Genomic DNA, 25876 nt, shown 5'->3' with positions numbered 1-25876 from the left:
AGAAAATCAACAGCTATCAAAGTTATATCACCCTGTGGTTGTCTTGATATTTCTCTTTGTTGGGGTGGATCAGGACAATGGTGGGATCTACAAGCACAACTGGAGATAATCAATGAAAGACATTCACAAATTAAAATGCTGGTTTATTAAGACAATTTAAAAGTGCAAGAGAAGGGAAGGGAGGGCGGTAACCAACCTTAGTGTAGGGTGTAAGACTAAAAGAACATTTTTCTTAAAGCCTGGGCATACTTAACAGCATTTCTGTGTGCATTAATAGCTTGAATAAAGGGTCCCATATGAGAAAAAGGACCAAAGACATGAACATACCTTATTAGATACAGACTCCAGGGTCAGGGCTCCACTGTTCGATTAGTTACTGGCACAGGATACATGGAGTCAGATTACATGTCATCAAGGAGTGCTAAGTGTAAGACTTCATGAATAGATGCACTTTGTGGATATTTAGTACAGCATGAGTATTCTTTGCCTAAGTACCTCAACAATACTGAGGCGCCTGGAGAACATTAAGAATCATCACCCTTCCCATTTGAACCATTCTTCTGTTTGCTTCAGAGCTGAGAGCTGAATAGCGCACTAATGCTCTATCCCCTTCTGTGTTTAATAGGGCTCATCAGATCTTCCTACATCTTAGGACTAACTTAGTTTACCACAGATCTGTTTAAAACATCTTTTACATTTTCACTTATTCTTACAAAATATTATCTAATCCATACTCTCAAAAGTGAATAAAACCGTATCCACCAATTAATCTAGGATGCATTTTATGTCAAATATTAAATCTGAATTAATGACATGGCAAAAACTAGATTTTACTTTAGAAGCTAAGAAAACGAGAAAGTGCTTCCTAGTCAAAATATTTGTATCGAAAGATGGCCTAGTCGGCCATCACTGGAAAGAGAGGCCCATTGGACTTGCAAACTTTATATGCCCCAATATAGGGGAATGCCAGGGCCAAAAGAATGGGAATGGGTGGGTAGGGAAGTGGGGGGTGCTATGGGGGACTTTTGGGATAGCATTGGAAATGTAATTGAGGAAAATATGTAATAAAAATATTAAAAAAAAAATATTTGAATCTGTATTCTTGTGTGACTTCTTTAGTTAAAGCCAAAACAGGATAAATACAAAATCCAATCAAAAAAAAAAAAAGCCAAAACAGGAAAAAGTAATTAAAACTTGCAAAAATATTTATTAATTGATTGTAATTAGCAGTTATAGTTCTAAATCTAAAATATTTCAAATATGTAGAAACTGGCTATCAATAAAATGTGTAATAATTCAATAAAACAAATTTTTGTAATTTTTGAAAATCAAAGTATTAAGTTAGACTACTCCTTTCCCAACCAACCAAGATACATGGGAATCTACTTCATTGCAAAACTGAGCTCTCACGATTGGTATATTTGGATTCTACTGCTTTTAGGCAAAAGGCTGTTTGTTGGCTATAGGCCAATCTAATGGCACCCCATAAAGAATTTAAGAAACAAGCAAATGAGACACTATGAACAAAATCTCCTAATGCATCTTAGATGGCTTTCCTCACAGCTGGTGTGCAGCCTCACTTGAGTGTCTTTCCATTTCAGGAAATGCTGGACATAATGAAAGCAATCTACGACATGATGGGGAAATGCACATACCCGGTCCTCAAGGAAGATGCTCCCCGGCAGCATGTGGAAACGTTCTTCCAGGTGGGAATGAACAATGAGAGCAAGGGAGGATGGTTATAAGAAGATTGCCTGATGCCTGGAAAACACACTGATGAAAAACAAAAAACAACAAAAACTGCAAAGAGAATGTTTATTCCTACGGACAGAATAATAGAACAAATACTGACTTAATTTCATAATCTGGGCTTTTAAGTGTATTTTGACAGACAACTGTACTTCCAGAAGAGTGGCAATACCCTGACAAAGGCATTCTCTTATTTCAGAGAGCGTTGTGATGCAGAGCCCACAAGGACCTTAAAGATAACTAATTCTCAATACTCTTCTATTTTATAAATGAAAAATCCAAGGCTCTAGATTTCAGGAAAATCTGTCAAATTTAGAAAACAATTTAGGTGGCATTACACAGAGGGGAAAACACACAACCTAAAATGATTGGGCTTCCTCATTGTAGGAATTCAGTAGTTCCTCCTAGAGTGAAACTGTCCCATGTAACACAAAATAATGAGTTCCATTCTTATCTCTTTGAATCTACTGGGTATGGGGAGGCTGTCAAAAGGCGACTCAATACAATGCTTTATTCTTTTCTTTCTCAACAGAAGATGGACAAAAATAAAGATGGTGTCGTTACCATAGATGAGTTCATTGAAAGTTGCCAAAAAGTAAGTAAGAACAACTATCCTTTTTGTTAGCATCAGCTCCAAGTGAGCACAGCCTATTAGCCAATATGAATTGGGAAAAATAAAAATCAAGTGTATAAGCTAATGAGACAGGCTTCTTACTTGCAAACAATTGGATTTATGTACACATCCAGTCTGACAGCACAGAATACTGATGTCAAAATTTACTTGTGCACTCCCTTTGTTTCTGAAAACCTTTAGGGAGGAATCATTACAGACTGACGCACAAAACCACATAGATTAAAATGACAGTTTCTGGTGCTGGACAGGTGGCTTGGTGTTTAAGAGTGCTTGCTGCTCACCTGAAGTTTTCTTCCCCGAACACAAGTCAGGATTCCCACAATGGCCTGTACCTTCAACTCCAAGGAATCTGACACCCTCTTCTGGACTTTGCAGGTCCACACATGCTTGTGTTCACATACCTACACACATACACACAAACATACATACACAGTAATAAAAACCCTTTAATCTTGTCCAGGCATAGTTCTTTTAAAACATGTTTTATTTGTGTCATCATAAAAACACAAATGTAGTGCAGCAGCCTATGGAACATTTTGTTGGTCTTTGTTGGTTTTTTTTGTGTTGTTGTTTGATTTGGTTTTTGTTGTTGTTGATTTTTCTTTTAAATTTTAAGTTAATTCTTTCGGTGTACGTCTGTTGTGAGGAAGGAGCGTGCCACAGCACCCATGTAGAGGGTAGAGGACAACTTTCAAGAGTTTTTTCTTTCCTTTCTCTTGTGAGCTGCAGAGACCAAATTCAGGTCCTCAGCAAAGTATCCCAGATTTAATATATGTGGACAAAAGGTAGTATTGTAGCTGAGCACAACTGTCTCTAGTTAGAAAAGTAAAGAAAAAATTCTGAGCACTCTAGTACTTATGGGCTGGACTTAGCTCACCTAGTGTGATGCAACTCAATGCCTGGATACAGCCATGAGTGCAGGTTAATAAACATGGAGAAACATTTACCGCTGCTTTAGCTTTTTTGTTCTCTTTCAATTGTTCAATTTTCAACATTGCTGATGCCTGCTTGCTTTTCAACTCACCTTTCCAAGTCAGCATTTCTGAGAGGTTGAAAGTGGTGATACCAATCCCCTTAGTGACATCACTTAGACTGAGACAGTGGTAAAATATAGCAAGGTGAACTCTCAATTCTGAACATCTAAGCTCCAAATGCAAGGACACCCACATTCATAAAAGAAACTTTAATAAAGCACTAAGCACACATCACACCCCCACAATAATAGTGGGAGACTTCAACACCACACTCTCAGCAAAGGACAGATCATGGAAACAGAAACTAAACAGAGCCAATGTGAAACTAACAGAAGTATTGAATCAAATGGATTTAACAGATATCTATAGAACATTTTATCCTAAAACAAAAGGATATACCTTCTTTGCAGCACCTCATGGTACCTTCTCCAAAACTGTTCATATATTTGGTAATAAAACAGGCCTCAACAGATACAAAAAGGTTGAAATAATCCCATGCACCCTATCAGATCACCATGGACTAAGGCTGGTCTTAAATTCCAACAAAAACAACGAAAAGCACACACACTCATGGAGGCTGAATAACGCTCTATTCAATGGTAACTTGGTCATGGAAGAAATAAAGAAATTAAAGGCTTTTTAGAATTTAATGAAAATGAAGACACATCATACCAAAACTTACGGCACACAATGAAAGCAGTGGTAAGAGGAAAACTCATAGCTCTGAGTGCCTCCAAAAAGAAACTGAAGGGCTTACATTAGTAGCTTGACAGCACACCTGAAAGCTCTAGAACAAAAAGAAGCAAATACACCCAAGAGGAGTAGAAGCCAGAAAATAATCAAACTCAGGGCTGAAATCAACCAAATAGAAACAAAAAGAACAAAGAATCATCAAAACCAGGATCTGGTTCTTTGAGGAAATCAATAAGATAGATAAACCTTTAGCCAGACTAACCAGAGAGCACAGAGATAATGTCCAAATTAATAAAATCAGAAATGAAAAAGGAGACATAACAATGAATTATATCTTAAAATTACTGTATTTGATGAATATTAAGTTGAAAATATTAAAATCATGTTCTATAAACATCATGGAACTATTATTGATAATTTTTCTCACTGTACTTGAAATTAGCATTTTCTTAGTGTTTAACTTCAAAGAGGTTTTGCTATTTTTAAATATTTAAAATATAATTACTGATAAAAATAATAATTTCTCTCCTAGAAAAAAAAAGTCAGCCACAGGACTGACCAGAAGCTTGTGTTAGTAGATCCCAGATGCAGGTCACAACCAAGATTAGCTGTCACATTTACTGATTTCATCCTGAGAGCATTTGAGAACAACCTTGGTCTAGCAAGTACCAAGTAAGATTTAAATGAAATATCTAAAGGCGTATTCCAGAACTAATAAAGTGGATGGACCCTTCTGGTTATTTGTAGTGGAGATAAGGGAAGATAAAGCTGCTATCACAAAGCAGCACATGAAGGGTCTTGGCCACACTTACGGGTACAGCGGTACTTTTCACTGTAGAGACAGTGAATAACTTCCTTCTGCTTCTCCCCTACAGGATGAAAACATCATGCGCTCCATGCAGCTCTTTGAAAATGTGATCTAGAATGTCAGCACCTCCTCGACCGACCGAAGAGGCAAATGTGAACGACTACACACAAGTTGAAGCCCCCACTTGTAGCATAGATAGCTCAGCTTTACACTGAGGCAGATTATGCAAACAGCTTTGTTTTAATATAAAGCAACCCCACCACCACCACCAAATTTACATTTTCCAGTTACAAATCTGCATCCACGTCACCGGGGCCATGAAATGTGCTAACTTATTTCATACTCAAACGGCACAGAATCTGGAATAGCTTTGATCCTCAGCCACGTATTGTTGAGGTTTTTACAGTTAAGTGATTTTAAAACATCAGTGGGTTTTCCTACTTGTTTGTATGTATTCAGCCCTGGGTTTTAAATGGTTTTCTAAAATAGTTACATCTGCATTTAACTTCCAGAAAGTCAATGAACTTTCATTAAATTCGACTCATGTAATACTGAAAAATGAAACAAAGATTACAATTTAAATAGACCAAAAACACAGTCCCAATTTCTATGGCTTCTCCCCCTGCTGTTAAAGATATTAATGTATTTGGCATTTTTTTAAAAGGACACTTAAAAAATTAGTTTATTATCAGATGTTAGCATATACCTAATAAAATTATTTTAGTATTTGTTAATTTTTCCATACTCAAGCCAAGGCTCTATATAATCCATGAAACTTTGGACCTGTTCAATCTTACCTGTAGACTGTTTTGTATTGTGTTATGAAGTAGAAATTCAAAGTGTCAAACAAACCAAGGATGTTTACAGACTTGCCAAGGGTCCGGATGTCTGTCCTGCAATGCCTAGTGACGCTTATTAACAAGTAACCCTAACAGCAGTAAAGGGCAGTTCTTGCCACCCTCCAAGCCCCTTAATGTTCTCACAGCATGTTTATCATACATAAGCCATTCAGGGACAGAGAATCCTTGACGCCCCAAAGCCTACTAGGAATAATGATCAAGTAAAATATTCTTTGAAAACACCCGTGATTCTATAGTATTGGAAGTTATACATAAGATTGTATAAAAAATGAATGCAAACACTGACGGTTCATCTGAATTGCATTATGATTTAGCACATCATATAGCTCAAAGGATTCATAGTCCTTTCAATGATCTTAAGCCAAAACTGTAGAGTTGCCACAACAGTACTATAGATATACACATCTTCCCTGTTTCGTAGAAATACAAGAACCAAGAGGATACAGGAGGAGAAAATTTACGACTGTCTGCAACAGTAAATCAGGTATCTATTCTGGTGTAGAGATAGGATGTTGAAAGCTGCCCTGCTATCACCAGTGTAGGAATTAAGAGTAGTACAGTACATGTACAGAAATCTGCCATCGCGTGTTTGTGTAAACTCAATGTGCACATTTTGTATCTCAAAATGGAAAAATAAAAGCAAAATAAAGTGTTTATTACTCTACTTTGTGTGCTATAGGTCTTTATGGTCTAGCAAGTTCTATAGTTAGATCTAGACTAAAACCTGCCTGTCACTACCTTTGGGTAATACCGCCTACAAAGAAAACTCAAAGCAAGACTGAACTCAGGCAGCTGCTGTAGCAGACATGGTCTGAGAATGTGACAAGGATAGGATAGACCTGATTCAAATTGACCTGATAAAAGAAACCCTGCTGGAGAATGGGCATGTCTGTAGTATGGTACCCCAGCATTTGCTTGGATTCTTTCACCTGACAGCTGGATAACTATCTGAAGGAAGAACTGCAAAAGGTCACCCAGATGGCTGTGGGAGAGAACAAGGGTAAGGGCATCATCTATCCAGTGTTTCGAGTACATGCAGCAGCTACCATAGGACACTGTGACTGCCTGTCTCAATGCTGTCCAATGAGGGGCTATGATTTGGATCTGCTGTGGCTATCCAAAGCCTTAGAGCCACTCTTCCTGTCAGTGAGATCTGAGGCCTTACTCCCATTTTCACTTCTCTTTCTCTACCTACCTCTTTCTCTTGCAGAATGATCTAGAGTAAGTTACTAGCTTATCAGAAACTCTGGGCTGTATCAATAAATTATGTTTTAACACACCAAGAAACTGGAAAACACATATACGTAGAACTACAATATCACTGAATACATGTAAGATTTTAATTTCCGAATATCTGTATATACACGCGCGCGCACACACACACACACTCTCATCATCATCAGTATTGTGGGGCTACAAAATGCAAAAATAGCATTTACTTAATTACAATTAACACCTAAAGTTTAGGTAGTTTAAAAAGTTGTAATAAACAACAAACAAAAAGTAACAGGATTTTGACATTTAAAACAAGTTTTTAAACTAGAATATTCAGGACAAAAATGATATTCCCAAAGTTTCCCACATTATAAAATACACATTTACACATTCCAGCTAATAGTTCAGTCCCAAATGTTTACTTGCTATCTTAAAACTTTCTCAGTCTTGGTAAATATAAAAACCAAGAAATGGACAAAACCAACCTATAAAATAAGGCACTGCTACAGAGTGATCTTCAGATGGTCTGGAAGTAAAAATGCATTGGAAAATACATAGGTATGATGGATGAGAAACCCCTACAGCACTCAACGTTTTTACGCACATTACTTTAATTAACTTTTTGTTGACAAGCATCCTGTATGATGATTCTTCTGGACTTGGCACGGTCCCCGTAGCCGAGTTAATGAATGAATGATGCTGTGAGTCGGAATGAACTGAACTGACTAAAGGTCCAGGCAGCCACTGTCAGTGCCTGAGGAAGCAGCGTGGCTTTTGTTGCCTCCCTTATTCAACAGCAGATCGAGCAATATGTTGGGATTTTGGATTTGATGATGATAAGACTTGCCTGACAACAGAAGAAAACATGGGCATTAGAAAACAGTTACTCAGTAGGCACTACATTTGGCTGTTAAGTGTTGGTTAAGAAATATACAAGACTCCTCTGAACCTTCTGACATCACCCAAAAAAATTAAAATGAAGAAAGAAACAATGGAAGGGAGGGAGAGAAGGAGGCAGGGAGGAAGGAAGGGATGGAGGAAGGAAGATGGATCCAATTTTTTATCTACTCACTGGAGCATGGTCAAACTCTCAGTGGTGAACCTCTTAAACTAAACTGAACAACCCAGTCATTCCCCTCCTCCCCACACCCGCACGGGGAGCCATCAATTGTGGACAGCTAGTGTCAGCATCCTCAAAGAAAAGTAACAAAAAAAAAAAAAAGATACAACCAAAATTACAAGATGAGGAGAACATTTTCTGAGGTAAATAAAAATAAGATAACCCTAAATATCTAGAGAAGCAGTGTGAAGTCAGAGCGGGATTTAGGTTGCTCTTCCCTGTACCTCACTAGCATACTTGAGTTAACTCCTTCTCTGCACCCAATATCCTGATGTAAAGGAAGCTCCTAGCAAGTCTCCCTCTAAGGCTCAGCCTGGAGCCTAAATGAGTTTGGTGCTTACAGTGTCCTATGGATCCAGAGTACTTGTCACAGTGCTCACATACACCAGAAGGAAATGAAGGGCACAGCATCTGCCTTTCCCAGGACAAATGAGCACCATGCTGAGCACAGAAACTAAATCATGATTTGTAAAACTGTTTTCAACTTAAGACTGGGAAAGATTAGTTAGAAGAAAGAGTCTGTGTTTGTAACAAACGTTTCCATTTCTCCAGTAGTTGAGCCTTCACATTATTATAATCTATAAAAGTCAAAAGAAATAGGAAACACCTGCACTAAGAATTCCTGGTTTTAAAACATTTTTAGGTCTTTTTTTTTTTTTTATGTGTATGGGGTTCTGAATATATGCATGTGTACGTCATGTATAGAATGTTCAAAGAGGCCAGAAGTGGGCATTAGATTTTCTGTGGTTGTAACCCATCACCAGGTGGATGTTGGGATGGGAACTGCACCCTCTGAGCAGACAATACTCTTAACTAATGAGTCATTTCTCCAGTCCCAAGAACTTTTTAAAGACTCATTACTACTGAAGAAACTTAATATTTGTTTTTAAGTTCTTGGCAGAGAAAGAGGAATATTGCTTATTTACTAGTATTGTTAGCACAATACTAATGAAACCAGAAGAAAGGCACAGTCACTAATTCCAATACATAGCTTTAAAAAAAAAAACTTTAGATGTGTAAACTTTATGAGTATGAGTGTTTTGCCCACATGTGTTTCTGTACCATGTGCGTGCCTGATGTCCAAGGAAGCCATCAAGAGAGCGACATGTCTGCTTAACTGGAGGTTGTGAATCAGTGAGTACAGAGAACTGAACCCAGGTTCTCGGCAAAAGCAACAAGTGCTCTCAACAAGTGCTGAGCCATCTCTCTACCCAATAATAAACCTTAATGATAGCATAATTTAGTACTATTATACTAAAATATAAAGTAGAACACACAGGGCCAGTAAAGAATTCTGAGGAATACTTAATATCTATTGTAAAAACAAACCCCTTTTCTTTTAAAATTCAGTATTAGCAATATCCAAAGCCAGTAAGACTGAGTGACAACCAAAGAGCCTCCTCTCTGGGACCTTGAATTGGCCAACTGCATTTTCTGCAGGCCAGCTCCAAATAACAAACCACAGCTTCTGAAATGCATCTCTACTAGACTTCCCCTGCCAAACACAAAGGCATCCATAAGTGTCACATGATCCTCCCATCCCCTTTTCCTGATTCATTCCCTAAAAAGGTCTCCTGAAGGCAGACAACCATCTATCTAGGAGAGGTCAGCTTAAAAAGCTGTCATCATTATTCACCATCTGTTCACTGGCATTTATTTCACAAAGGAGGTAAGCACAATTACTTCTGGGATTCAGATTCTAGGATGACCAAGTACGTTTACAAAGTAATTACTTCATCAGAAGTAGAGTCAGGACTAGTAGGTGCTGGTTCTACACATGTCCTCAGGGTCGACCAGTCTCCTGTCTAGGACTCAAACATACAAAAAAAAAAAAAAATTGCATTCTCTAAACCGGGCAGTGGTGACACACGCCTTTGATCCCAGTGTTTAGGAGGCAGAGGCAGGCGGATTTCTGAGTTCCAGGACAGCTAGGGCTACACAGAGAAACCCTGTCTCGGAAAAACAAAACAAAACAAAAACAAACAAACAAAAAAAACAGTCCCTTTAAGACTTAGTTCTTCTGTATAAACTTTAGGTGTTCACCACAAAAACAATATATGCAATTTATAAATTATTAAAAGTAATAGAACTAGCTAATTAAGGCATGGACAGCAAAGCAGTATATATAATCATATACATTTCCATGTAATTATTTAGAAAACACAGAAAATTAAAGTTCTGCCCAGAAGTGGTGACACACACCTTTAGTCCCAGCACTTGGGAGGCAGAGGCAAGAGGATTTCTGAGTTCAAGGCCAGCCTGGTCTACAGAGTGAGTTCCAGGACAGCCAGGGCTACACAGAGAAACCCTGTCTTGAAAAACTATAAAAAAACAAAAAAGAAAGAAAGAAAGAAAGAAAGAAAGAAAGAAAGAAAGAAAGAAAGAAAGACAATGAAAGTTCTACATTGTTAAGCTAAGTAGCTGAATACTTCTTTCAAATCATAAAATTTCAATTAATCTTGCTGACATCATATAGTAATGAAGCTCCCATATTCTTCTCCTTGCAAAGTTAGGGAAATAAATCAGATCAACTCTTCCAGAATTTATATGTGTTGGACTAATGTAGAAGTGGCATCTCCAGCTACAGAGAGATTCTAAAACTCAGAGGAAGAAAACAAGACCACATAAAGGGAAAAGATCCACCACTACAGGTAGCTCATCGGACCTTCTGACACATACAAAGATCTGGGATTTCTCTCTAGTACAGATAAGTACAGAAATCACTAAATACAAATTTTATAAGGAGGTTGGGTTGGGAGGTTGGTCACCCTTGCTCTGACCTTTTCACTGGTTGAAAAAAATATCAAAAATAGTTTAGAGAGAAAAGCTAAGAGTGTACCACTCAGATTGTCACAAAAATATACAGGCCTGGATTTACCCAGCATGGTTCTGAAAAATCTTAAAAATTACACTATCAGACCATCAGGTTCTCTTTCTGAACCCAACTCCCCTGCCTGCTGGACCCCTGTGTGTTTTCAGACGTAGGTTCTGGGACTTTCTGACAACATCAGAGAATGGCTTTGGCCTGAAAGTGTCTGATGTCCTTTGAACATATCTGAATCCACAGCAAGTCCTCTAGAGCATGCCCAGATGCCCTGAGTAGGCTGCCGTCCCTGCCAGACCTTCATTATCCTGCCACCTCTCTGCCCATCTTCATCAAACCTGCTGATGTGAAACCAAACAGGTTAGATTTCCTCCCTGCACCCATCTTTGCTATCTGTTATCTGTGGAGTCCTCTGGGGAATGCACAGCTGCCCAGAGCAGTCTGCTATCCCCACTAGACCTCCATTCTCCCACCACCTCTCTCCACATATCTTCATCCAAGTCCTTGATCCACAACCTTACAGCCCAAGGATATCCACCAGAAGCCTACTACACTGGGATCATTGAAGTTAGGCCCCCTCCCAGTACTTACTACAACAAGGAACATCCAGGGACTAAAGCCATCCGGATGGCTAAAGGACCTGGAAAGAACAGAAGCAACAAATACCAGGGCAGTATGACACAATCAAAACATATCTATCCTACTACTACAGCAAGCCCTGGATAGCCTAACACAAATGAAACACAAGAAAATGACCTTAAATCCAATCTTACAAAGATGATTAGAGACCTTTAAAGAGGACATTAATAAATGTCTTAAAGAAACACAGGAAAGGGTTTCCATCTGAGCCCTGGAGCTAACCCTGTGCTACAGCTCTCCATACCCAAATTCTGCCATGAGAAGAAGGTAAAGAGTCCCAGACCCAAGGACCAGAAAATATTCTCTAAGCCGGGCAGTGGTGGTGCATGCCTTTAATCCCAGCACTCAGGCGGCAGAGGCAGGTGGATTCCTGAGTTCGAGGCCAGCCTGGTCTACAAAGTGAATTCCAAAACAGCCAGGGCCCATACAGAGAAACCCTGGCTCGAAAAAACAAAAGACAAAAACAAAACAAAACAAAAAACCCAGAATATATTCTCAACAAAATCAAAGAAGAAAACTTTCCAAACCTTAAGAAAGAGATATCTATCATCTATAAGCTTACACGAAGCTTATAGAACACCAATTAGACTGGACCAGAAAAGGAAATCTTCCCAGCACATAATAATCAAATCAAATCAAAATCTTCAGAACAAAGAAAGAATATTAAAAGTCGCAAGGGAAAAAGGCCAAGTAACATACAAAGGCAAACCTATCAGAATTATATCTGACTTCTCAATAGAGACCCTAGAAGCTAGAAGGGCCTGGACAGATATCCTGCAACTTCTAAAACACCACACATGCCAGTCTAGACTACAACACAAACAGTGGCTTTGAAAACATCTTTCTGCTGGATATAAGAAACATACCTCAGCAACAGAGATAGAGTTAAGGCCTGAAAAAAGTTTTCTGAGCAAACGGACCCAAGAAGCAAGCTGGAGAAGCCAAAATAGACTTTCAACCAAAATTAATCAAAAGAGACAGTGAAGGACACTTCATACTCATCAAAGGAAAAACCTACCAAGATATCTCAATTTTGAACATCTATGCCCCCCAAACAAAGGCAATCACATTTGTAAAAGAAACATTGCTAAAACTTAAATCTTACATCAAACTCACACAGTAATAGTGGGAGACTTCAACACCACTCTCACCAATTGAAAGGTCATCCAGACAAACCTAAATAGAGAAATAATGAAAGTAACCTACATTTTTAATCTAATGGACCTAATGACACCTACAGAATATTTCCCTCAAACACACACACAAAAAATAGACCTTCTTAGCACCTCATGGGTCCTTCTCCAAAACTGACCACATATTCAGTCACAAAGCAAGCCTCAACAGATACAAGAAATAATTGAAATAACGCCTTGTATCTTATTAGACCACATGGAATAAAGCTGAATTTCAACAACCACAGAAGCAACCGAAAGCCTACTCACTCATGGAAACTGAACAACTCCCTACTCAATGATCTCTGGGTCAGGGAAGAAATAAAGAAATTGGGATAGGGGAGGCTCCAAAGAATCAGTGGGGGTGACTGTAGCTGAGACTCACTGCAGTGTGGATATGGAACCTGAAGAGACCATCTCCTGTAGCCAGGCAGGAACCCCAGTGGAGCAATAGGGACAACAAGCCATCTACAAAAGTTTTGACACAAAATGTATCCTGTCTATAAGAAACACAGGAAGAGGATGGAGCAGGGACTGAGGGAATGGCCAACTAATAACCTGCCCAACCTTAGACCCATTCCATGGGCAAGCACCAATTCCTGCACTATTAACGATGCTCTGCTATGCTTGCAGTTAGAGGAGTCTAGCATGGCTTTGAGTGGCTCCACCTAGTAGCTGACTCAGATGGATGTAGAAACCCACAGTCAAACTTGGGGAGTCTTATGGAAGAGGGGAAGGACTGAGGGCCCTGAAGAGAATAGGAACTCCATAGAAGTCAACAAACTTGGGCCCTCAGGCTCTTGGAGACTGAACCACCAACCAAAGAGAAAAAAGCTTAGGCTGGGCCTAAGCTCCCATACATATATAGGAGATGAGTTGTGTGGTGTTCATGTGAGTCCTGAACAACTGGAGAGGAGGCTATCCATAAAGCTGCTGCCTGTCTGTGGAATTCATTCTTCTGGATGCTGCCTTGTCTGTCCTCAGTGGGAGAGAATGTGCCTAGCTCTGCAAACACTTGATGTGCCAGGGTAAGGAGAAACCCAGAGGCTTCCACCCTGGGTTTGGGGAAAGGGACTGTGAAAGGAGGAAGAGTGATCAAGATGTAAAGTGAATAAAAGAAAAGGGAGGGGAGTAATGAGCAGGATGTGATAAATGAGTAAGTAAAATAGTTAAAATCAAATTAAAAAAACAAAAAAAACCTACACAATCACAACAAAACAGAAATTCTTACCCTAAAAGAGGAAAACCTGGGAAAGGTCACATTTGTCCTTGCAGCTGCAATGAGCTACCACATGCTACCATCTCTCCTAGGACTGAAAGTCGACCATACCGAAACAATGCAAGTAGAGTTCTACTCACACTTCCGCCATGCTGCTCCAGCTTTTGCAGAGCACTGGTGATGGGCTCTTTGAATTTTTTGTCCATTAGCCTCTTCGAAAGCTTTTGGAAATTAGGAGAAAGTGGGGCTTAATCAATAATCTCTGTATAAGCACAAATAAATTTTGAACATGCCTTAATTTAAGGAAGTCTAATTTACTTTAAAAAAAACTAAGACAAAATTTGTTTCAGTAAATGCTTCACTAAAATTTACATTTAACGATATAACATGTGGTTAAAAGTTGAATTTATGTCACTTCAAGCTCTACCTATCTCACAATATCTGCTACAGCAAGTTATCTGGGGCTGGGGAAATGACTGACTTTAATACCTAATATCCACATTAAGAGCTGGGTGTGGTGGCTTCTGTTTATAAGTCTATCACTGGGGTGGCAGAAACAGGTTGGGACCCACTGGCCAGACAGTGTAGCCTAACTGGCAAGCTCCAGGTAAACAGAAGATCTGTCTTAAAGGAAGTGGACAGTACTTCTGAAGACAACACCCTACATTGTCCTCTACCATCCACATGCATGCTTGTATACAGACATACAGGCACAAACACTCTTGCATCCACATACAAACACATGTACTCACACAAAAACTACATTTACAAAAACATGGCATAATTTTCATTTCATCATATGCAAGTCCATGCAGAGAACAGATATGGTAGAGAGCTCTGCCTCCAAAGCACAGCTTGTTGCTGGGGTGACTTGAGAAGTAACTGACTGCCAAAGGAAAGGAGACTAGAATGCACAGAACCACTTATTTCTGCTTACATCCTAAACACACGATAGCGAGACACATAAGATGTTGTTTAAAAAGGAGAGGATAGGTGAAGGAAGACAGATTCAGAGGCATGGCAGAGAAGCAGTGCTATGTAGGCAGTCATGAGCAACCACACCAGCATTCCCATTAAATACATGCATTTCTGCAGACAACAACCCAGACAGTTCAGCTACAATAAGCCATACTTTCTACTAAGCATTTTGGAAATATATTCAACATAGATTTAATAGAATGATACTGAGTATTTTTATTATAAACCTAAAATCAGTGTTTAAAGTTTAATCCATTAGAAAATAATAGAAAGGCACTGTCTACTAAATATTCTCTGACAAACTCAGTCTAATCTCCAATTGTTGGTTAGAGTTGGTTAGCACACACTGCTAATGTTACTGGATAACACCCAGGTAAATAAAGCAAGCTCTTGATTTGTGTGCGAGGGTTCTGACAGAGAAAATTCAAAGGCTCTAACCAAGGAGTGGACTGATCCTTGGATTCTTCATGTGATAGTATAATAAAAGGAAAGGAAGGGGAGTGGGTGAGAGGAGACCCTGAACCCTTCCGTGTGCTCTTCCCAAAAGCCCATCCATTTCATGCCCACTACAAGGTCACCTGTTCCACATCACCACATCCTTCCTGTCAGGAAAGACTGACACCTGTGAAACACTGAGTCCAAACAAATCCTTCCTCTCATTTGTTTGTTTCTGCCAGGTATGTCATACCATGACAAGAAACTGTGTCTTTAAGGATTTGAGCTAGGTTAGTGCTTGATTTGAAGGCTGGGGTTATGAAGATATGCACAGTTACGTTCCTCTTGCACTCACACTTGTAAGCAGAAGTTTCAGATGGCCATTCAGAGACGGGCCAACCACCACACTCAGCTGCACCAGTGCGCTCAGTCCTCTTTCAAACACTTCATCATCAGAATGAACCTGTGGGGCCAGTTAACAGGAAAAATTAAAACCTGCACAACCCTCCAAAAGAGCCTCTGGATGCGTCCACTTGGACCCTCTCCATGAGTCTTTAGGTACAGTTCTACTCCCTACTTTTGGAATGGATTTTCTACAAGAATTAATGCACTTGTATCTCAATGAGACTTGTTCATTGGAATCAATGGTGGAAAAGTAAAAGGACAAGATGGAAAAACTGAAAGGGAGGAGAACAGGGGAAGGGGTAAGCAGGTGTAAGACAGCAGGGCTAAGCATTTTGTCCTAGAGATTATCCTATCAACAAACACAAGTTGAGGAGTAAGCTTTATTGCACTGCATCTAAAGGTGAAACAATTTCTACCAGCTACGAGTAGTTACTAATTTGCATCTATTATAGAGAGAACAAACAGAGTCACCTGAGTTAGTTCCTCTAACTATCTACAGGTTCCCTTTTACTCCCAGGACCCTAAAAGTACATCCTCTAAAGTCATCAAGTACTTAACTGTCTGACTCTGACAGTGCATATACTTGTCAAACCATGAGTTAAGCACTAATTTGCATGTATATGATAGAGGGAAAGAACAGACAATGTTCTCTTGTATCACAGTTTTCATCCATACCACGTTATTAGGAATAATGAAGTCCAGTGAAATCAATAACTTACTAGAGCTGCCTTCAGCACAGGGATCAGTCGAGGTAGCAAAGGGATAGCTTTTTCAGGAGCACCCTTGACCAGAAGCAACTCCCTAAAGCCTTCCTTTGACACAAAAGTATAAGGATGCTTGGTTTCCCTCAGACCCTGCCAAAGAAAATACAAACACAGAAACTTGATTCGATACCTTTCGGTTACGTTACAAAACACAGAACTCAATGCTAGTATAGATGGAACTAGAAGTCTATTTAATATTTTCCTAATCACAATGAACAATTTCAGCAATTATAATTTGAATTATACTGAGAAATCATGTAAAAAGATACATGATACTCTTTACTCTTACCAGAAAAGAGAAAAAAAAAAAAAAAAAAAAAGCAAGAAATGGGAAAAAAAAGGAACAAAGATAAAAAAAAGGAAAAGGTAAAAAAAACAACAACAACAAAAAACAAAACAAACAAACAAACAAAAAAAAACAAAGACAGATAAGGTGAGGAGAGGTGGAGGCAAAGGAAAAGCTACTAGTCAAAGGAAGTCATTAGAACACTGAGGTCCCTGCAGGGCAGCAAACTGCTCGCTGTGTGCTCCATATGGGACCCTCAATGTGCTCAGTGAGTTCCAACAACATAGTCCTTCACACTTAAATACATTAAGATATTTAGAAGGCAGATCCTGCACTGTTTGTCTGGGACAAGACCTGTCAGAACTTAAATATGCTGTTCAGAGTGGAGTACAATTTGAAAACAATCTATGTATAGCATTTCTCATGATGTCTTTCTTCCTGAATGCCTTAGAATAGTCAGCACTCCATTATCTACCAGCCACTACTAGAAGATAAAAATGACTGTCTGACTGCAACAAAAGTCAAAGAAAGCCAAGAGAAAGCAGCAGCAATGCTCTTGACTCTCTCTGTGAGGCAGGTCTAAATAACCAGCTACAAAATCAAGTTACCAATGCCAATTTTCAGTATTTTGTCAATTTGACCTGAGTATCTTCTTCCAAACAGTGGTCAAATAGCCCCTTCTCACTGTCCTATCATGTTTCCTAAAACAAAGTCAACAGGAAAAATCACTCATTAAAAGATTCAGCACCTCTCCTAGCAGTACCTGTATCTTACTCATTTTCAGGATGGAGAATTGAAAGTCAAAGCTGAAATGAATCCCAACAGTGGTCTGTCTGTACTTCTTCCCCATGATTAGGTGAGGAGAAGAAAAAAGCAAGTTGCTACCCAGCACAGAAATGAATGTCCTGGTGGTGGGTCACAGGGACATATACACTACTGGTCTAGGCCACTGAGACACCTTGACAAGTAAAGGCAACAAGCACTAAGCTGACACCTCAGTTCAATGTCGGATGCCATATGGTATAAGGAGAGCGCCAAGTCCTACAAGCTGTCTTCTGATTTCTACGTACACTCTGTGGCACACCCACACCCACACCCACTCCCACAACAAAGGAACAAGGAAGCAAGCAAGCAAACAAATGTTTCACAAGGGCTTATTTGAAAGAGCTGTAAAAGCAGAAACCCTTGAGTGGCTTCCCAAATTAAAGTACTTTGTTTACCCTAACCATTTGGAGTATGTAATATATTACTAATTTTGATTACTCTAAAATAGGGTTTGCAATTATATATAAAAGAGTTATGAATCTTGGAGCCTGCATGGGACTGTACTAGGTCCTCTGCATGTATGTTATAGTTGTGCAGTTTGGTGTTCTTTGGGACTCCTAACAGTGGGAGTAGGGGCTGTCAGACTCTTGCCTGCTTTTAGGACCCTTTCCTTCCACTGGCTTTCCCTGTCCAGCCTTGATATGAGGCGCTGTACCTAGTCTTATCGTAACTTTTTATGCTGTGTGCAGTTAATATCCCTGGGAGGCCTGCTCTTTTCTGAGGGAAATTGAAGATGAGTGGATCCAGGGGTGTGGGGTAGGTGTCAGAAAGTGGGGAGGGGAGCAAGGGGAAACTACAGTGGGGATGTAAGGTGTGAGGGAAGAATGAAGCAAAAGAGACATGTCTATAAAAGAACTAAGTATGAGTTACCATCCATTTCTTTTATTCACTCATTCCTGTTAGATTTTCATTTTTATAAGACTGGTTAATTAATTTATTTTATATGTGTATATGTATAAAACAAATAGAATTACTTTCTTAGAGTCCAATATTTTAATGTTTCTCACTTGATACTAATTTTAAAAGTATAGAATGAGATGTACTTATAGCATGCAAAATAACAGCAAAATTTTAAAAATATTTTTTCTATAAGCACTCACGAGTGTTAGAATGTTTTACCTCAGCTAACGTAATTAGAAGCGGGTCAAATGGAAGAATTTCAGGCGGGCATTCCCACTGTAATCTGTGTTTTACTGAGCCATGTACCAATCTAAAATACAAAAGTCAGTGAATGTAGCAGGAAACGCCACCAGCATTTCTAAGCAAGTAGCTTGTAACCCAATACTCTTCCCAGAATAGAGATGTATAATTATTTTATGACATACAGGAATATCATACTCTTGAGGACACACACGAAGCAGTGCAAGTAAACAAGCCTTCCCATCCCCACGTTTTACACAAAACTATGTAGTAAGGTTATATTGCAAAACCTCTAAATATTGTCACTCTCTCAGACTCCTGCCTGATATACATGTTGCACTGACCTCTCTCAGACAGTTACAATAAAACAGGTAACCTATAGAAAATGAAAAAATGTACTAACTACAACACGTAATATTCACAGAGAACATTTTCCTGCACTGATAACACTAATAAGCTGAAGGCAAGCCTGTTTTACTCCTTATGAAAGGGAAGAGAACTAAGTCTAGGAAGATGAAATGGCCCGTTTGAAAGCCTCTCGGTATCCTACAGAGCCATTCCTGAAACACAGCTGATGTGTTTACCAGCCCGACTGTCATGACTGTGACTCACTGGTCATTCGCTAGCACCTCCTCAGTCTTCTTGGTTCCACTGGGCCTGAATTCAGCCTGACTTCTGCACGGGGCCTCAGGAAGGCCACTTTTCCATTTCTAGCAATTCTCAATCGCTCTGGGGAAAGCACTCAAGACATTTAAAACAAAAGAAAGCTTAGATCTCCCTCTCTCTCTATCTCTCTCTCCCTCCACCCCACCTCCTTTCTGTGTGTGTGTGAGAGAGAGACAAGAGAGAAAGAGGGAGAGAGAGAGAGAAAGAGGGGGGTGTCTCCTGTAGAGCAGGTTGGCCTCAATCCCACCTTGTGTAGCCAAGGGTGACCTTCCTATTGCTTCCCCACCTCAGTGCTGGGATTACAGGTATATATAACCAAGACAAATTAACTAAGTGCTAGGAGATTGAACTCAGGCTTCATGTGTGGTAAAAAACATTCCAGGAATAGAACTATATCCCTAACCCTTCAATTTAGAATCTAAGAACAAAATAGCAATAATAAATTCAAGAATGCTTCTTTAGCTTATTTTTCACTTAAACTGGAAGATACTATTTAAGAAATGCAGTTTTGAAATTTATTTACATTACCTACAAGACAGGTGAGGTTTTTGGTTTGGTTGGGAATTTTATTTTTTGCTGTTGTTTTCAATTTGTAGACGTGTTATGATTGTTTAATGCTTAAATTAGTTGTACCAAAAGTGGAATCCTCAGCTCAATTTAATGTCTTGAGTTATTTGGTGCTTTACTACAGATCTTTGAAATTACATATTGGAGTTGATGTTTTTTTATCAACAATATCCAGAGATTTATACCAACTTAATAATCAAGGTAATAAGTCACTTTTGATTTCAATCTCACTAGTAAATAAATTTTCAACAATTTAAGCTGAATAGTATATTGACTTCATTCAGTTACTCTGAGCTATGGATTGTATTGATTTTACCTGCAAGGAATGCCTCCTTGAGAGTAAATAGCTGCGAATGCAGTAGGGGCCCGTGGCTGTTCACCAAACTGAAATTAAAGAACAAAAATATCACCACCACCTCCACTTACTGATGTCTTCAATTTTAATTCTGCTGAGATCAGGCACATGTGCAGTGCACACACACAATACCCCAAAGTGTGCAAATCCCTGCTCACCTACTCAACTGTGAAAAAGACACATAACCAAGGCTTTGTGGTTGTTTCTCTTCAACCCCTAATTTGACTCAAAGGTTTGCAGGTGGCTGAATGCATACACAGACCGAAAAGTCTTTCCACTTTCTCTTTCATACTGTATAAAGAATCCACGGATTAAGAATACAGAGAGTAGAGATTTGCTTTTACTAATCGCTGTATTGTCATACATGCCCTCTGGTCAAGCATAGATGTGTAAAGACCAGAGAATCTATTTAACTTCTCCAAATACCCTTTATGCTTTTGTGAAGCAAAAAAAGGCTTGGTAGGATCACAGATCAGGAACAAATCTTATAAACATATATGTAAATGTATCTTCTAGATTATAGAAGTGCACTAGGGACAGAGAGAGAACACTTGCTTTGAGCTAGCACTGTATGGCCTGCCTGCCAAGTATAGATATACAGAGGTCAGAGAATCTGTGTAACTTCTCCAAACTAGCTTTATGATTCTATTAAACAGAGGATTATAGTATGGCTTCTGGTAGACCAAATTTGTAGAACATAAAAAAAAAACGGTTAAGTGTTTTATATGAGCACAGAATGAATTGAATGAGCCACTCCATGGCGGCTGAATGCAAGTTACTAAGCTGACATTCGAAAGTAGCATAGAACAAAAAGCTGACTTTCAATTTACAACATAACAAAATTAACATAGCCAGCTAAAATCTAGCAGAAAGGAAACCCAAGAGAGCATTCACAATGGCTAAACTGGAATCAGCTAAATGCCTATTCCTATAAAATGTACTTCTTTTAGTGTTCTGATTTAAAATATAATGTACTGTAAAGTATAACATATAATGTCCTTTTATAATAAGTAGACAGTGTGCTGCTTGAGGAAACTGCACTCACAGGGTTAATGGTTTTAGGGTTGAGCTTGTCACTTGGCCGAGGACGAGCCCTTCTTGCAGCCTCTGGAGAACTGGTTAATGAGGAGGATTTGCTCGGCGGAACTGTAGTCCTGTGTTTCATTTGTGTGCTTGAGGATTCCCGTTGATCATTACTACCTAAGAAGAAATGAGCAGAACATCAGTACAAAAGAGGGAATGCCACAGAAACTGATCCTGCATCCCCACGGAACACAGATTGCACTGTCAACTAACAAGCCTGGCGTCTCCCTTTGGAAAAAGGAAACGCTGTACCTGCCGCTCTGTTTCTCAACTGCACACCTCCAGAGCACTCTGATCTCTGCATAGCTTCTCCTTCACCCCTGCAGCTAAAGAAAACAATTTCAGAATCTGTTCATCTTCCAAAAATGAATACAGTTATAGACAGATGTGGGTGTGAAAGCCCAAAGTTACCATCTTTTTCAATAGCTCCCTTCCTGTGTATTGGGACAGGATCTCTCACTGAGCCCAGAGCTCCCCTTATTGGCTAATATGGCCGGTCAGCTTGTGCCAGGAATTCCCTTGTCAGTGTCTCACATGTGCTGGGATGATAGGCAGATCACCACCTAGGCTCTTAACAGATTCTGTGTGATCAGACTCCTTACCAGCTGAGCCATCCTGTTGGCCCTACTTTCTATTTTAAATCAGTTTCAAAGCCACTGAATTTCTTCACTTGAAAAGCTTTTAAACATCCTAGAAAACAGAGCTTCCTTTAAGCATTCGAGGTAGTTTGCATCATGTGTCTGTACACATGCACATTACTGTCAGCAAGTGGGTGTGGCCATGGAGACCAGAGGCTGACACTGGCTGTCTTCTGCTGTTGCTCTCAACAATTTTGGGAACCAGGCTATCTCACTGAGCCTAGGGGTTCAACTCAGCTGGTCTGCAAGCCTCTAGGATCTTTCCAAATTACTAAATGTTTGCTTTTTAGTCAGGGTCCCATTACATAGACCTTGCTATGTAGCCCAGAGTGGCCTTGAGCTTAGAGCGATCTACCTGCCTATGTCTCTGGAGTGCAGGAGCCCTTAAAGGCATGTGACAGTGTATCTGGCAAAAATAATCTTTAACTGCTAAAAGTATCACTCTTTACTTTAAAAGACGACACAAGTATGTTTGGTTTAAAACAATAATATCCACCTGAGTGAATATTATTCCATCACTGACAAGCATGGCCTCATATATTTTGTGAAAAAGGCTTACTTCCTCCTTAGACTACTTTGGTCTTTAAGTGACTTGAGGTAGGTAGTGGGGTATAGCAGTGACTAAAGGAAATAAAAAGGTGAAAAATACGCTGCTATAAATACTACCAAGTCACCCCTCATTTCTTCCCTAGAGTTCTACATAGACAAACCAGAAACCCAGTTAATGTGGAAGGCTTACATTATGCCACAATGTCAGAGGTGTAAACAACAAACACAACACAAACCCCCTAGCTTTCATTGAGGTCTCTGCCTACAAGGGGCTGGGGGCACCTGTATATGCTAGGAAATCCATACTATCATTGCTTTACACATACCAAATTTCAGTAGCCACTAGTTTTAAGATCAGGGCACTGATCGCCAACTTTCTTCTATTCTCTAATTAGAAACCTAGAAAGTTCCAAAACGTTTTTTAAAAAGTCGCTCAGCTAACGAAGCTGTTGCCCAACTGCAAAGGCGCTTCCAACGGCAACAGACACCCTCATCTTATTTAGCATGAAGTAAAATCTGCTTTCCATCTTTCGATCACCCCATCACCATAACAACCCACTTCCCAGCACCTAAGTTCAATTTAGCTCCAGGGTGTTATTAATATTAAAAACGAGGAAGTGCATAGACACCGTTATGGAGGCCGGGGTTTGGGGGGGGGGGGGAAGGATAGATATGTGCGGATTCCAGCTACAGAAAACTCAAGCCAAGTTCCCGGAGCCACTGTGCTCTAGGGACCTTAGCAACAAGCTCCCGCGGCTCCAGCCACGGGAAGCGGGCGTGAGAGAGCCCCACACCGAGGCTCCGGCCTCTGGTGCCCGCTCCTACCGCCTCTCCCGCCGCCACCGGCGCTGGCCGCCACCCTCGTGGGGCTCCCCTCCGGCTCTCCGCACCAAAGCCCTCTGCCACAGCTGCAGGCAGCGGTGATTCAGGAAACCAACTTCAAGTAGCATAAACATCCGGCGCCGGACAGTGACGTCACACGCGCGCCGCTAACGCTAGTCCAATTATAGGGAGACTACAGCGACGCTCGGGAAGTTGCCTGGCAACTAGGGGGCGTTCCAAAGGCTACTGTCCATAAGGCGTACCTGTGGACCGTCTCAGGTGACAACGGAGCCCTGGGAAGACCTTAAAGGAAGTTTAAGTTTTAGTTTTCGGAGAAAAGACGCTGATTCGCTCTAGTTCTCCGGTCCTGCATCTCTCCAGTCTACGTGCTTAACTCATAGCTTCTCAGGACTATTTAATGTCCTCCAACATGACTGACTGCCTTAGGTCCTGACAGCCATGGGCTTCTTTTAGCTTCCTGTCAGGCTAATTCCTTTCCTTACCATTCCATATGCTCTTACATTCAACTGCAGAATGCTCTAATTTTATAGTATATAATTATAACATAATTTTAATTTTACAATATTCTAGTCTTATAGCTATAAACATATTATTTTGCCCTTCATTACTTTCAAGAAATTGGTGTTGGGGCGGGGGGCGGGGTGATGTGTTCCTTTGCAATTCCATCAGCAATAATTTAGGTAATATCTGTTAAATGATCAAACTCTTTTAGACCTTTCTACTTCACTCTTCTCTAGAATTCTCTTTGTTAAGCCTAAATTCTTAGCTATTTTCTCAAGTGTGGGGTAGAAGTTTCATGTTTTATTTCAGACCTCAGACCATGTATGATGCACAAAGTTTCCAGTTCTTTATTTTAAAAAATGACCACAAATTATGTAAATTTCTCTCAATTCTAAATAAAACCTTTCTGCTTTATGTTTTTGGTTTATAAAAACCTTATCAGGGCATCATTCAAAAATGATGAGTGCTTTCTGGGTGATCCTAGTTGGAGGAGCTTCTAGGAAATCCACCTGAGACTGACTAGAAGGCAGCTGGATAGACCAGATAGAGGTTTGGAAAGAGGTCTAAACCGAGGTGTGGATTTTAGGACCAAGAGCATGTGGGTGATGATAACCAGGAACATGAGGTGAGGTGCAAGTGTTTCTTGCACACTAGAGTGTATGAGAAGCCCCTTCTCATCTTATTTTAGATATAAGGGAATACTTTATTTTATATAAGAAAATAAAGGGATGAGGTAGGGGTGCCATATGTATCTACCAATATGGAAAAAAATCTGAAACCACAGAATAGTGTAATTTCTTTTTGCTGCCACAGACCCACTCTGATTTTTTTAGTACTGTCTGATGGTGATTGGTATGAACCATATCAACTTGCTCTTTATTTTTTACATTTATTTGGATTTAATTAGTGGAGAATATTAATAAATGTTTGGGAATTATTGAAGAGTGGAATATTGATTTTTTTCTACTTTCTTGATCACTGTTCTGCTGTTGTGAAGAGACAACTTGACCAAGACATCTCTTACCAAAAACAAAAGCATTTAATTGGGGACTTGCTTACAGTTTCTGAGGTTTAGTCCATTATCATCACTGAAGGTAGCACACCAGCATGCAAGACACTGGAGCATAGTTTAGTGGTTCATCATGACCCACAGGCTGGAGCAAGAAATATTGGGCCAGGTGTGGGTTTTTAAAAGGCTCAAAGTCCAATCCTTAGTGACACACTTCCTCTAACAAGGCCACGCCTCCTAATTCTTCTAGTACTACTGAAGAGTTCCACTCCCTGGTTACTAAACATTCAAATAAAGGAGCCTGTGAGGGGGGCATTCTCATTTAACTTCATTTTGTAATTCTTTTTGCTGTTTCAGACTCACTCTGTCATTTTTAGTACTATTTGCTCTTGTGAAGCTCATTGGTATGAACCTTATCAACTGGCTGTTTATTTCTGGCCTTTGTTTGAATTTAGCTAGTGGAAAAATATTAATAAATATTTGTATATTAAGTGGATAATACTAATAAATAATAAATACAATAAGTATTCCACTCCCTTGCTACCTTAGACTTGTAGCCATATAATGCAAAAAATGTACTCAGATCAACTTCAAAAGTTTCCATAGTCTATACTATCTCAACATTATTTAAAAGGCTAAAGTTCAAAGTCTCTTCTGAGATTCAAGGCAATCTCTTAACTGTGATCCCTCATGAAACTGAAATTAAAAAAAAAAAGTATGTGATCATATACAGTGGGACAGATTATACATCAGATTACAAAGGGGAGGAAATGAAGCATAGTGAGGAAAAACTGGACCAAAGTAAAACAGAAAAACAGCAAGGCAAATGCCAAACTCCGATTGGCCATGTCTGATGTCACAATGTTCTTCAGATCACTTCAGTTTTGTTGACTACAACACAATTCTTTCTCTTGGCTGTTCCCCC

The 25876-nt window shown here is 39.7% G+C and overlaps 2 protein-coding genes across 8 annotated transcripts in view; one reads left to right on the top strand and one right to left on the bottom strand.

Annotated features, from left to right (window-relative positions):
- Kcnip4 (potassium voltage-gated channel interacting protein 4) overlaps positions 1 to 6382 on the top strand; it is a 1126911-nt gene extending 1120529 nt beyond the window's left edge. For all 4 annotated transcript variants that reach the window (XM_021161807.3, XM_021161803.3, XM_021161805.3 and 1 more), the window contains 3 exons: positions 1602 to 1706; positions 2282 to 2344; positions 4926 to 6382. In XM_021161807.3, coding sequence (XP_021017466.1) covers positions 1602 to 1706; positions 2282 to 2344; positions 4926 to 4973 — 216 coding nt within the window. In that variant the 3' untranslated portion in view covers positions 4974 to 6382. The remainder of the gene's footprint in view (positions 1 to 1601; positions 1707 to 2281; positions 2345 to 4925) is intronic.
- A 654-nt stretch (positions 6383 to 7036) lies between these two features.
- Pacrgl (parkin coregulated like) lies at positions 7037 to 23557 on the bottom strand. 4 transcript variants are annotated; one of them, XM_021163228.3, is made up of 9 exons: positions 23424 to 23557; positions 21664 to 21737; positions 21374 to 21528; positions 20290 to 20357; positions 18720 to 18810; positions 16445 to 16579; positions 15676 to 15783; positions 14048 to 14128; positions 7037 to 7780 (listed from the first exon to the last, which is right to left on the bottom strand). In XM_021163228.3, exons 1-9 carry the CDS (start codon positions 23552 to 23554, stop codon positions 7724 to 7726), a joined length of 900 nt encoding a protein of 299 aa, XP_021018887.2. In that variant the 5' UTR covers positions 23555 to 23557; the 3' UTR covers positions 7037 to 7723. The 4 variants fall into 4 exon arrangements, with proteins under 4 accessions (XP_021018887.2, XP_085692814.1, XP_085692815.1 ...); XM_085836688.1 differs by having other exon boundaries at positions 21664 to 21731; XM_085836689.1 differs by lacking the exon at positions 14048 to 14128.
- Between the last annotated feature and the right edge of the window lie 2319 nt (positions 23558 to 25876).

The sequence above is a fragment of the Mus caroli genome, unplaced genomic scaffold (genome assembly GCF_978045245.1).
Source record: "Mus caroli unplaced genomic scaffold, Mus_caroli_1 scaffold_4, whole genome shotgun sequence".
NCBI classification, from domain to species: Eukaryota; Metazoa; Chordata; class Mammalia; order Rodentia; family Muridae; genus Mus; species Mus caroli.
The sequence above is the reverse complement of the archived record's forward strand: the minus strand, read 5'-3'. Positions and strand labels throughout refer to the sequence as shown.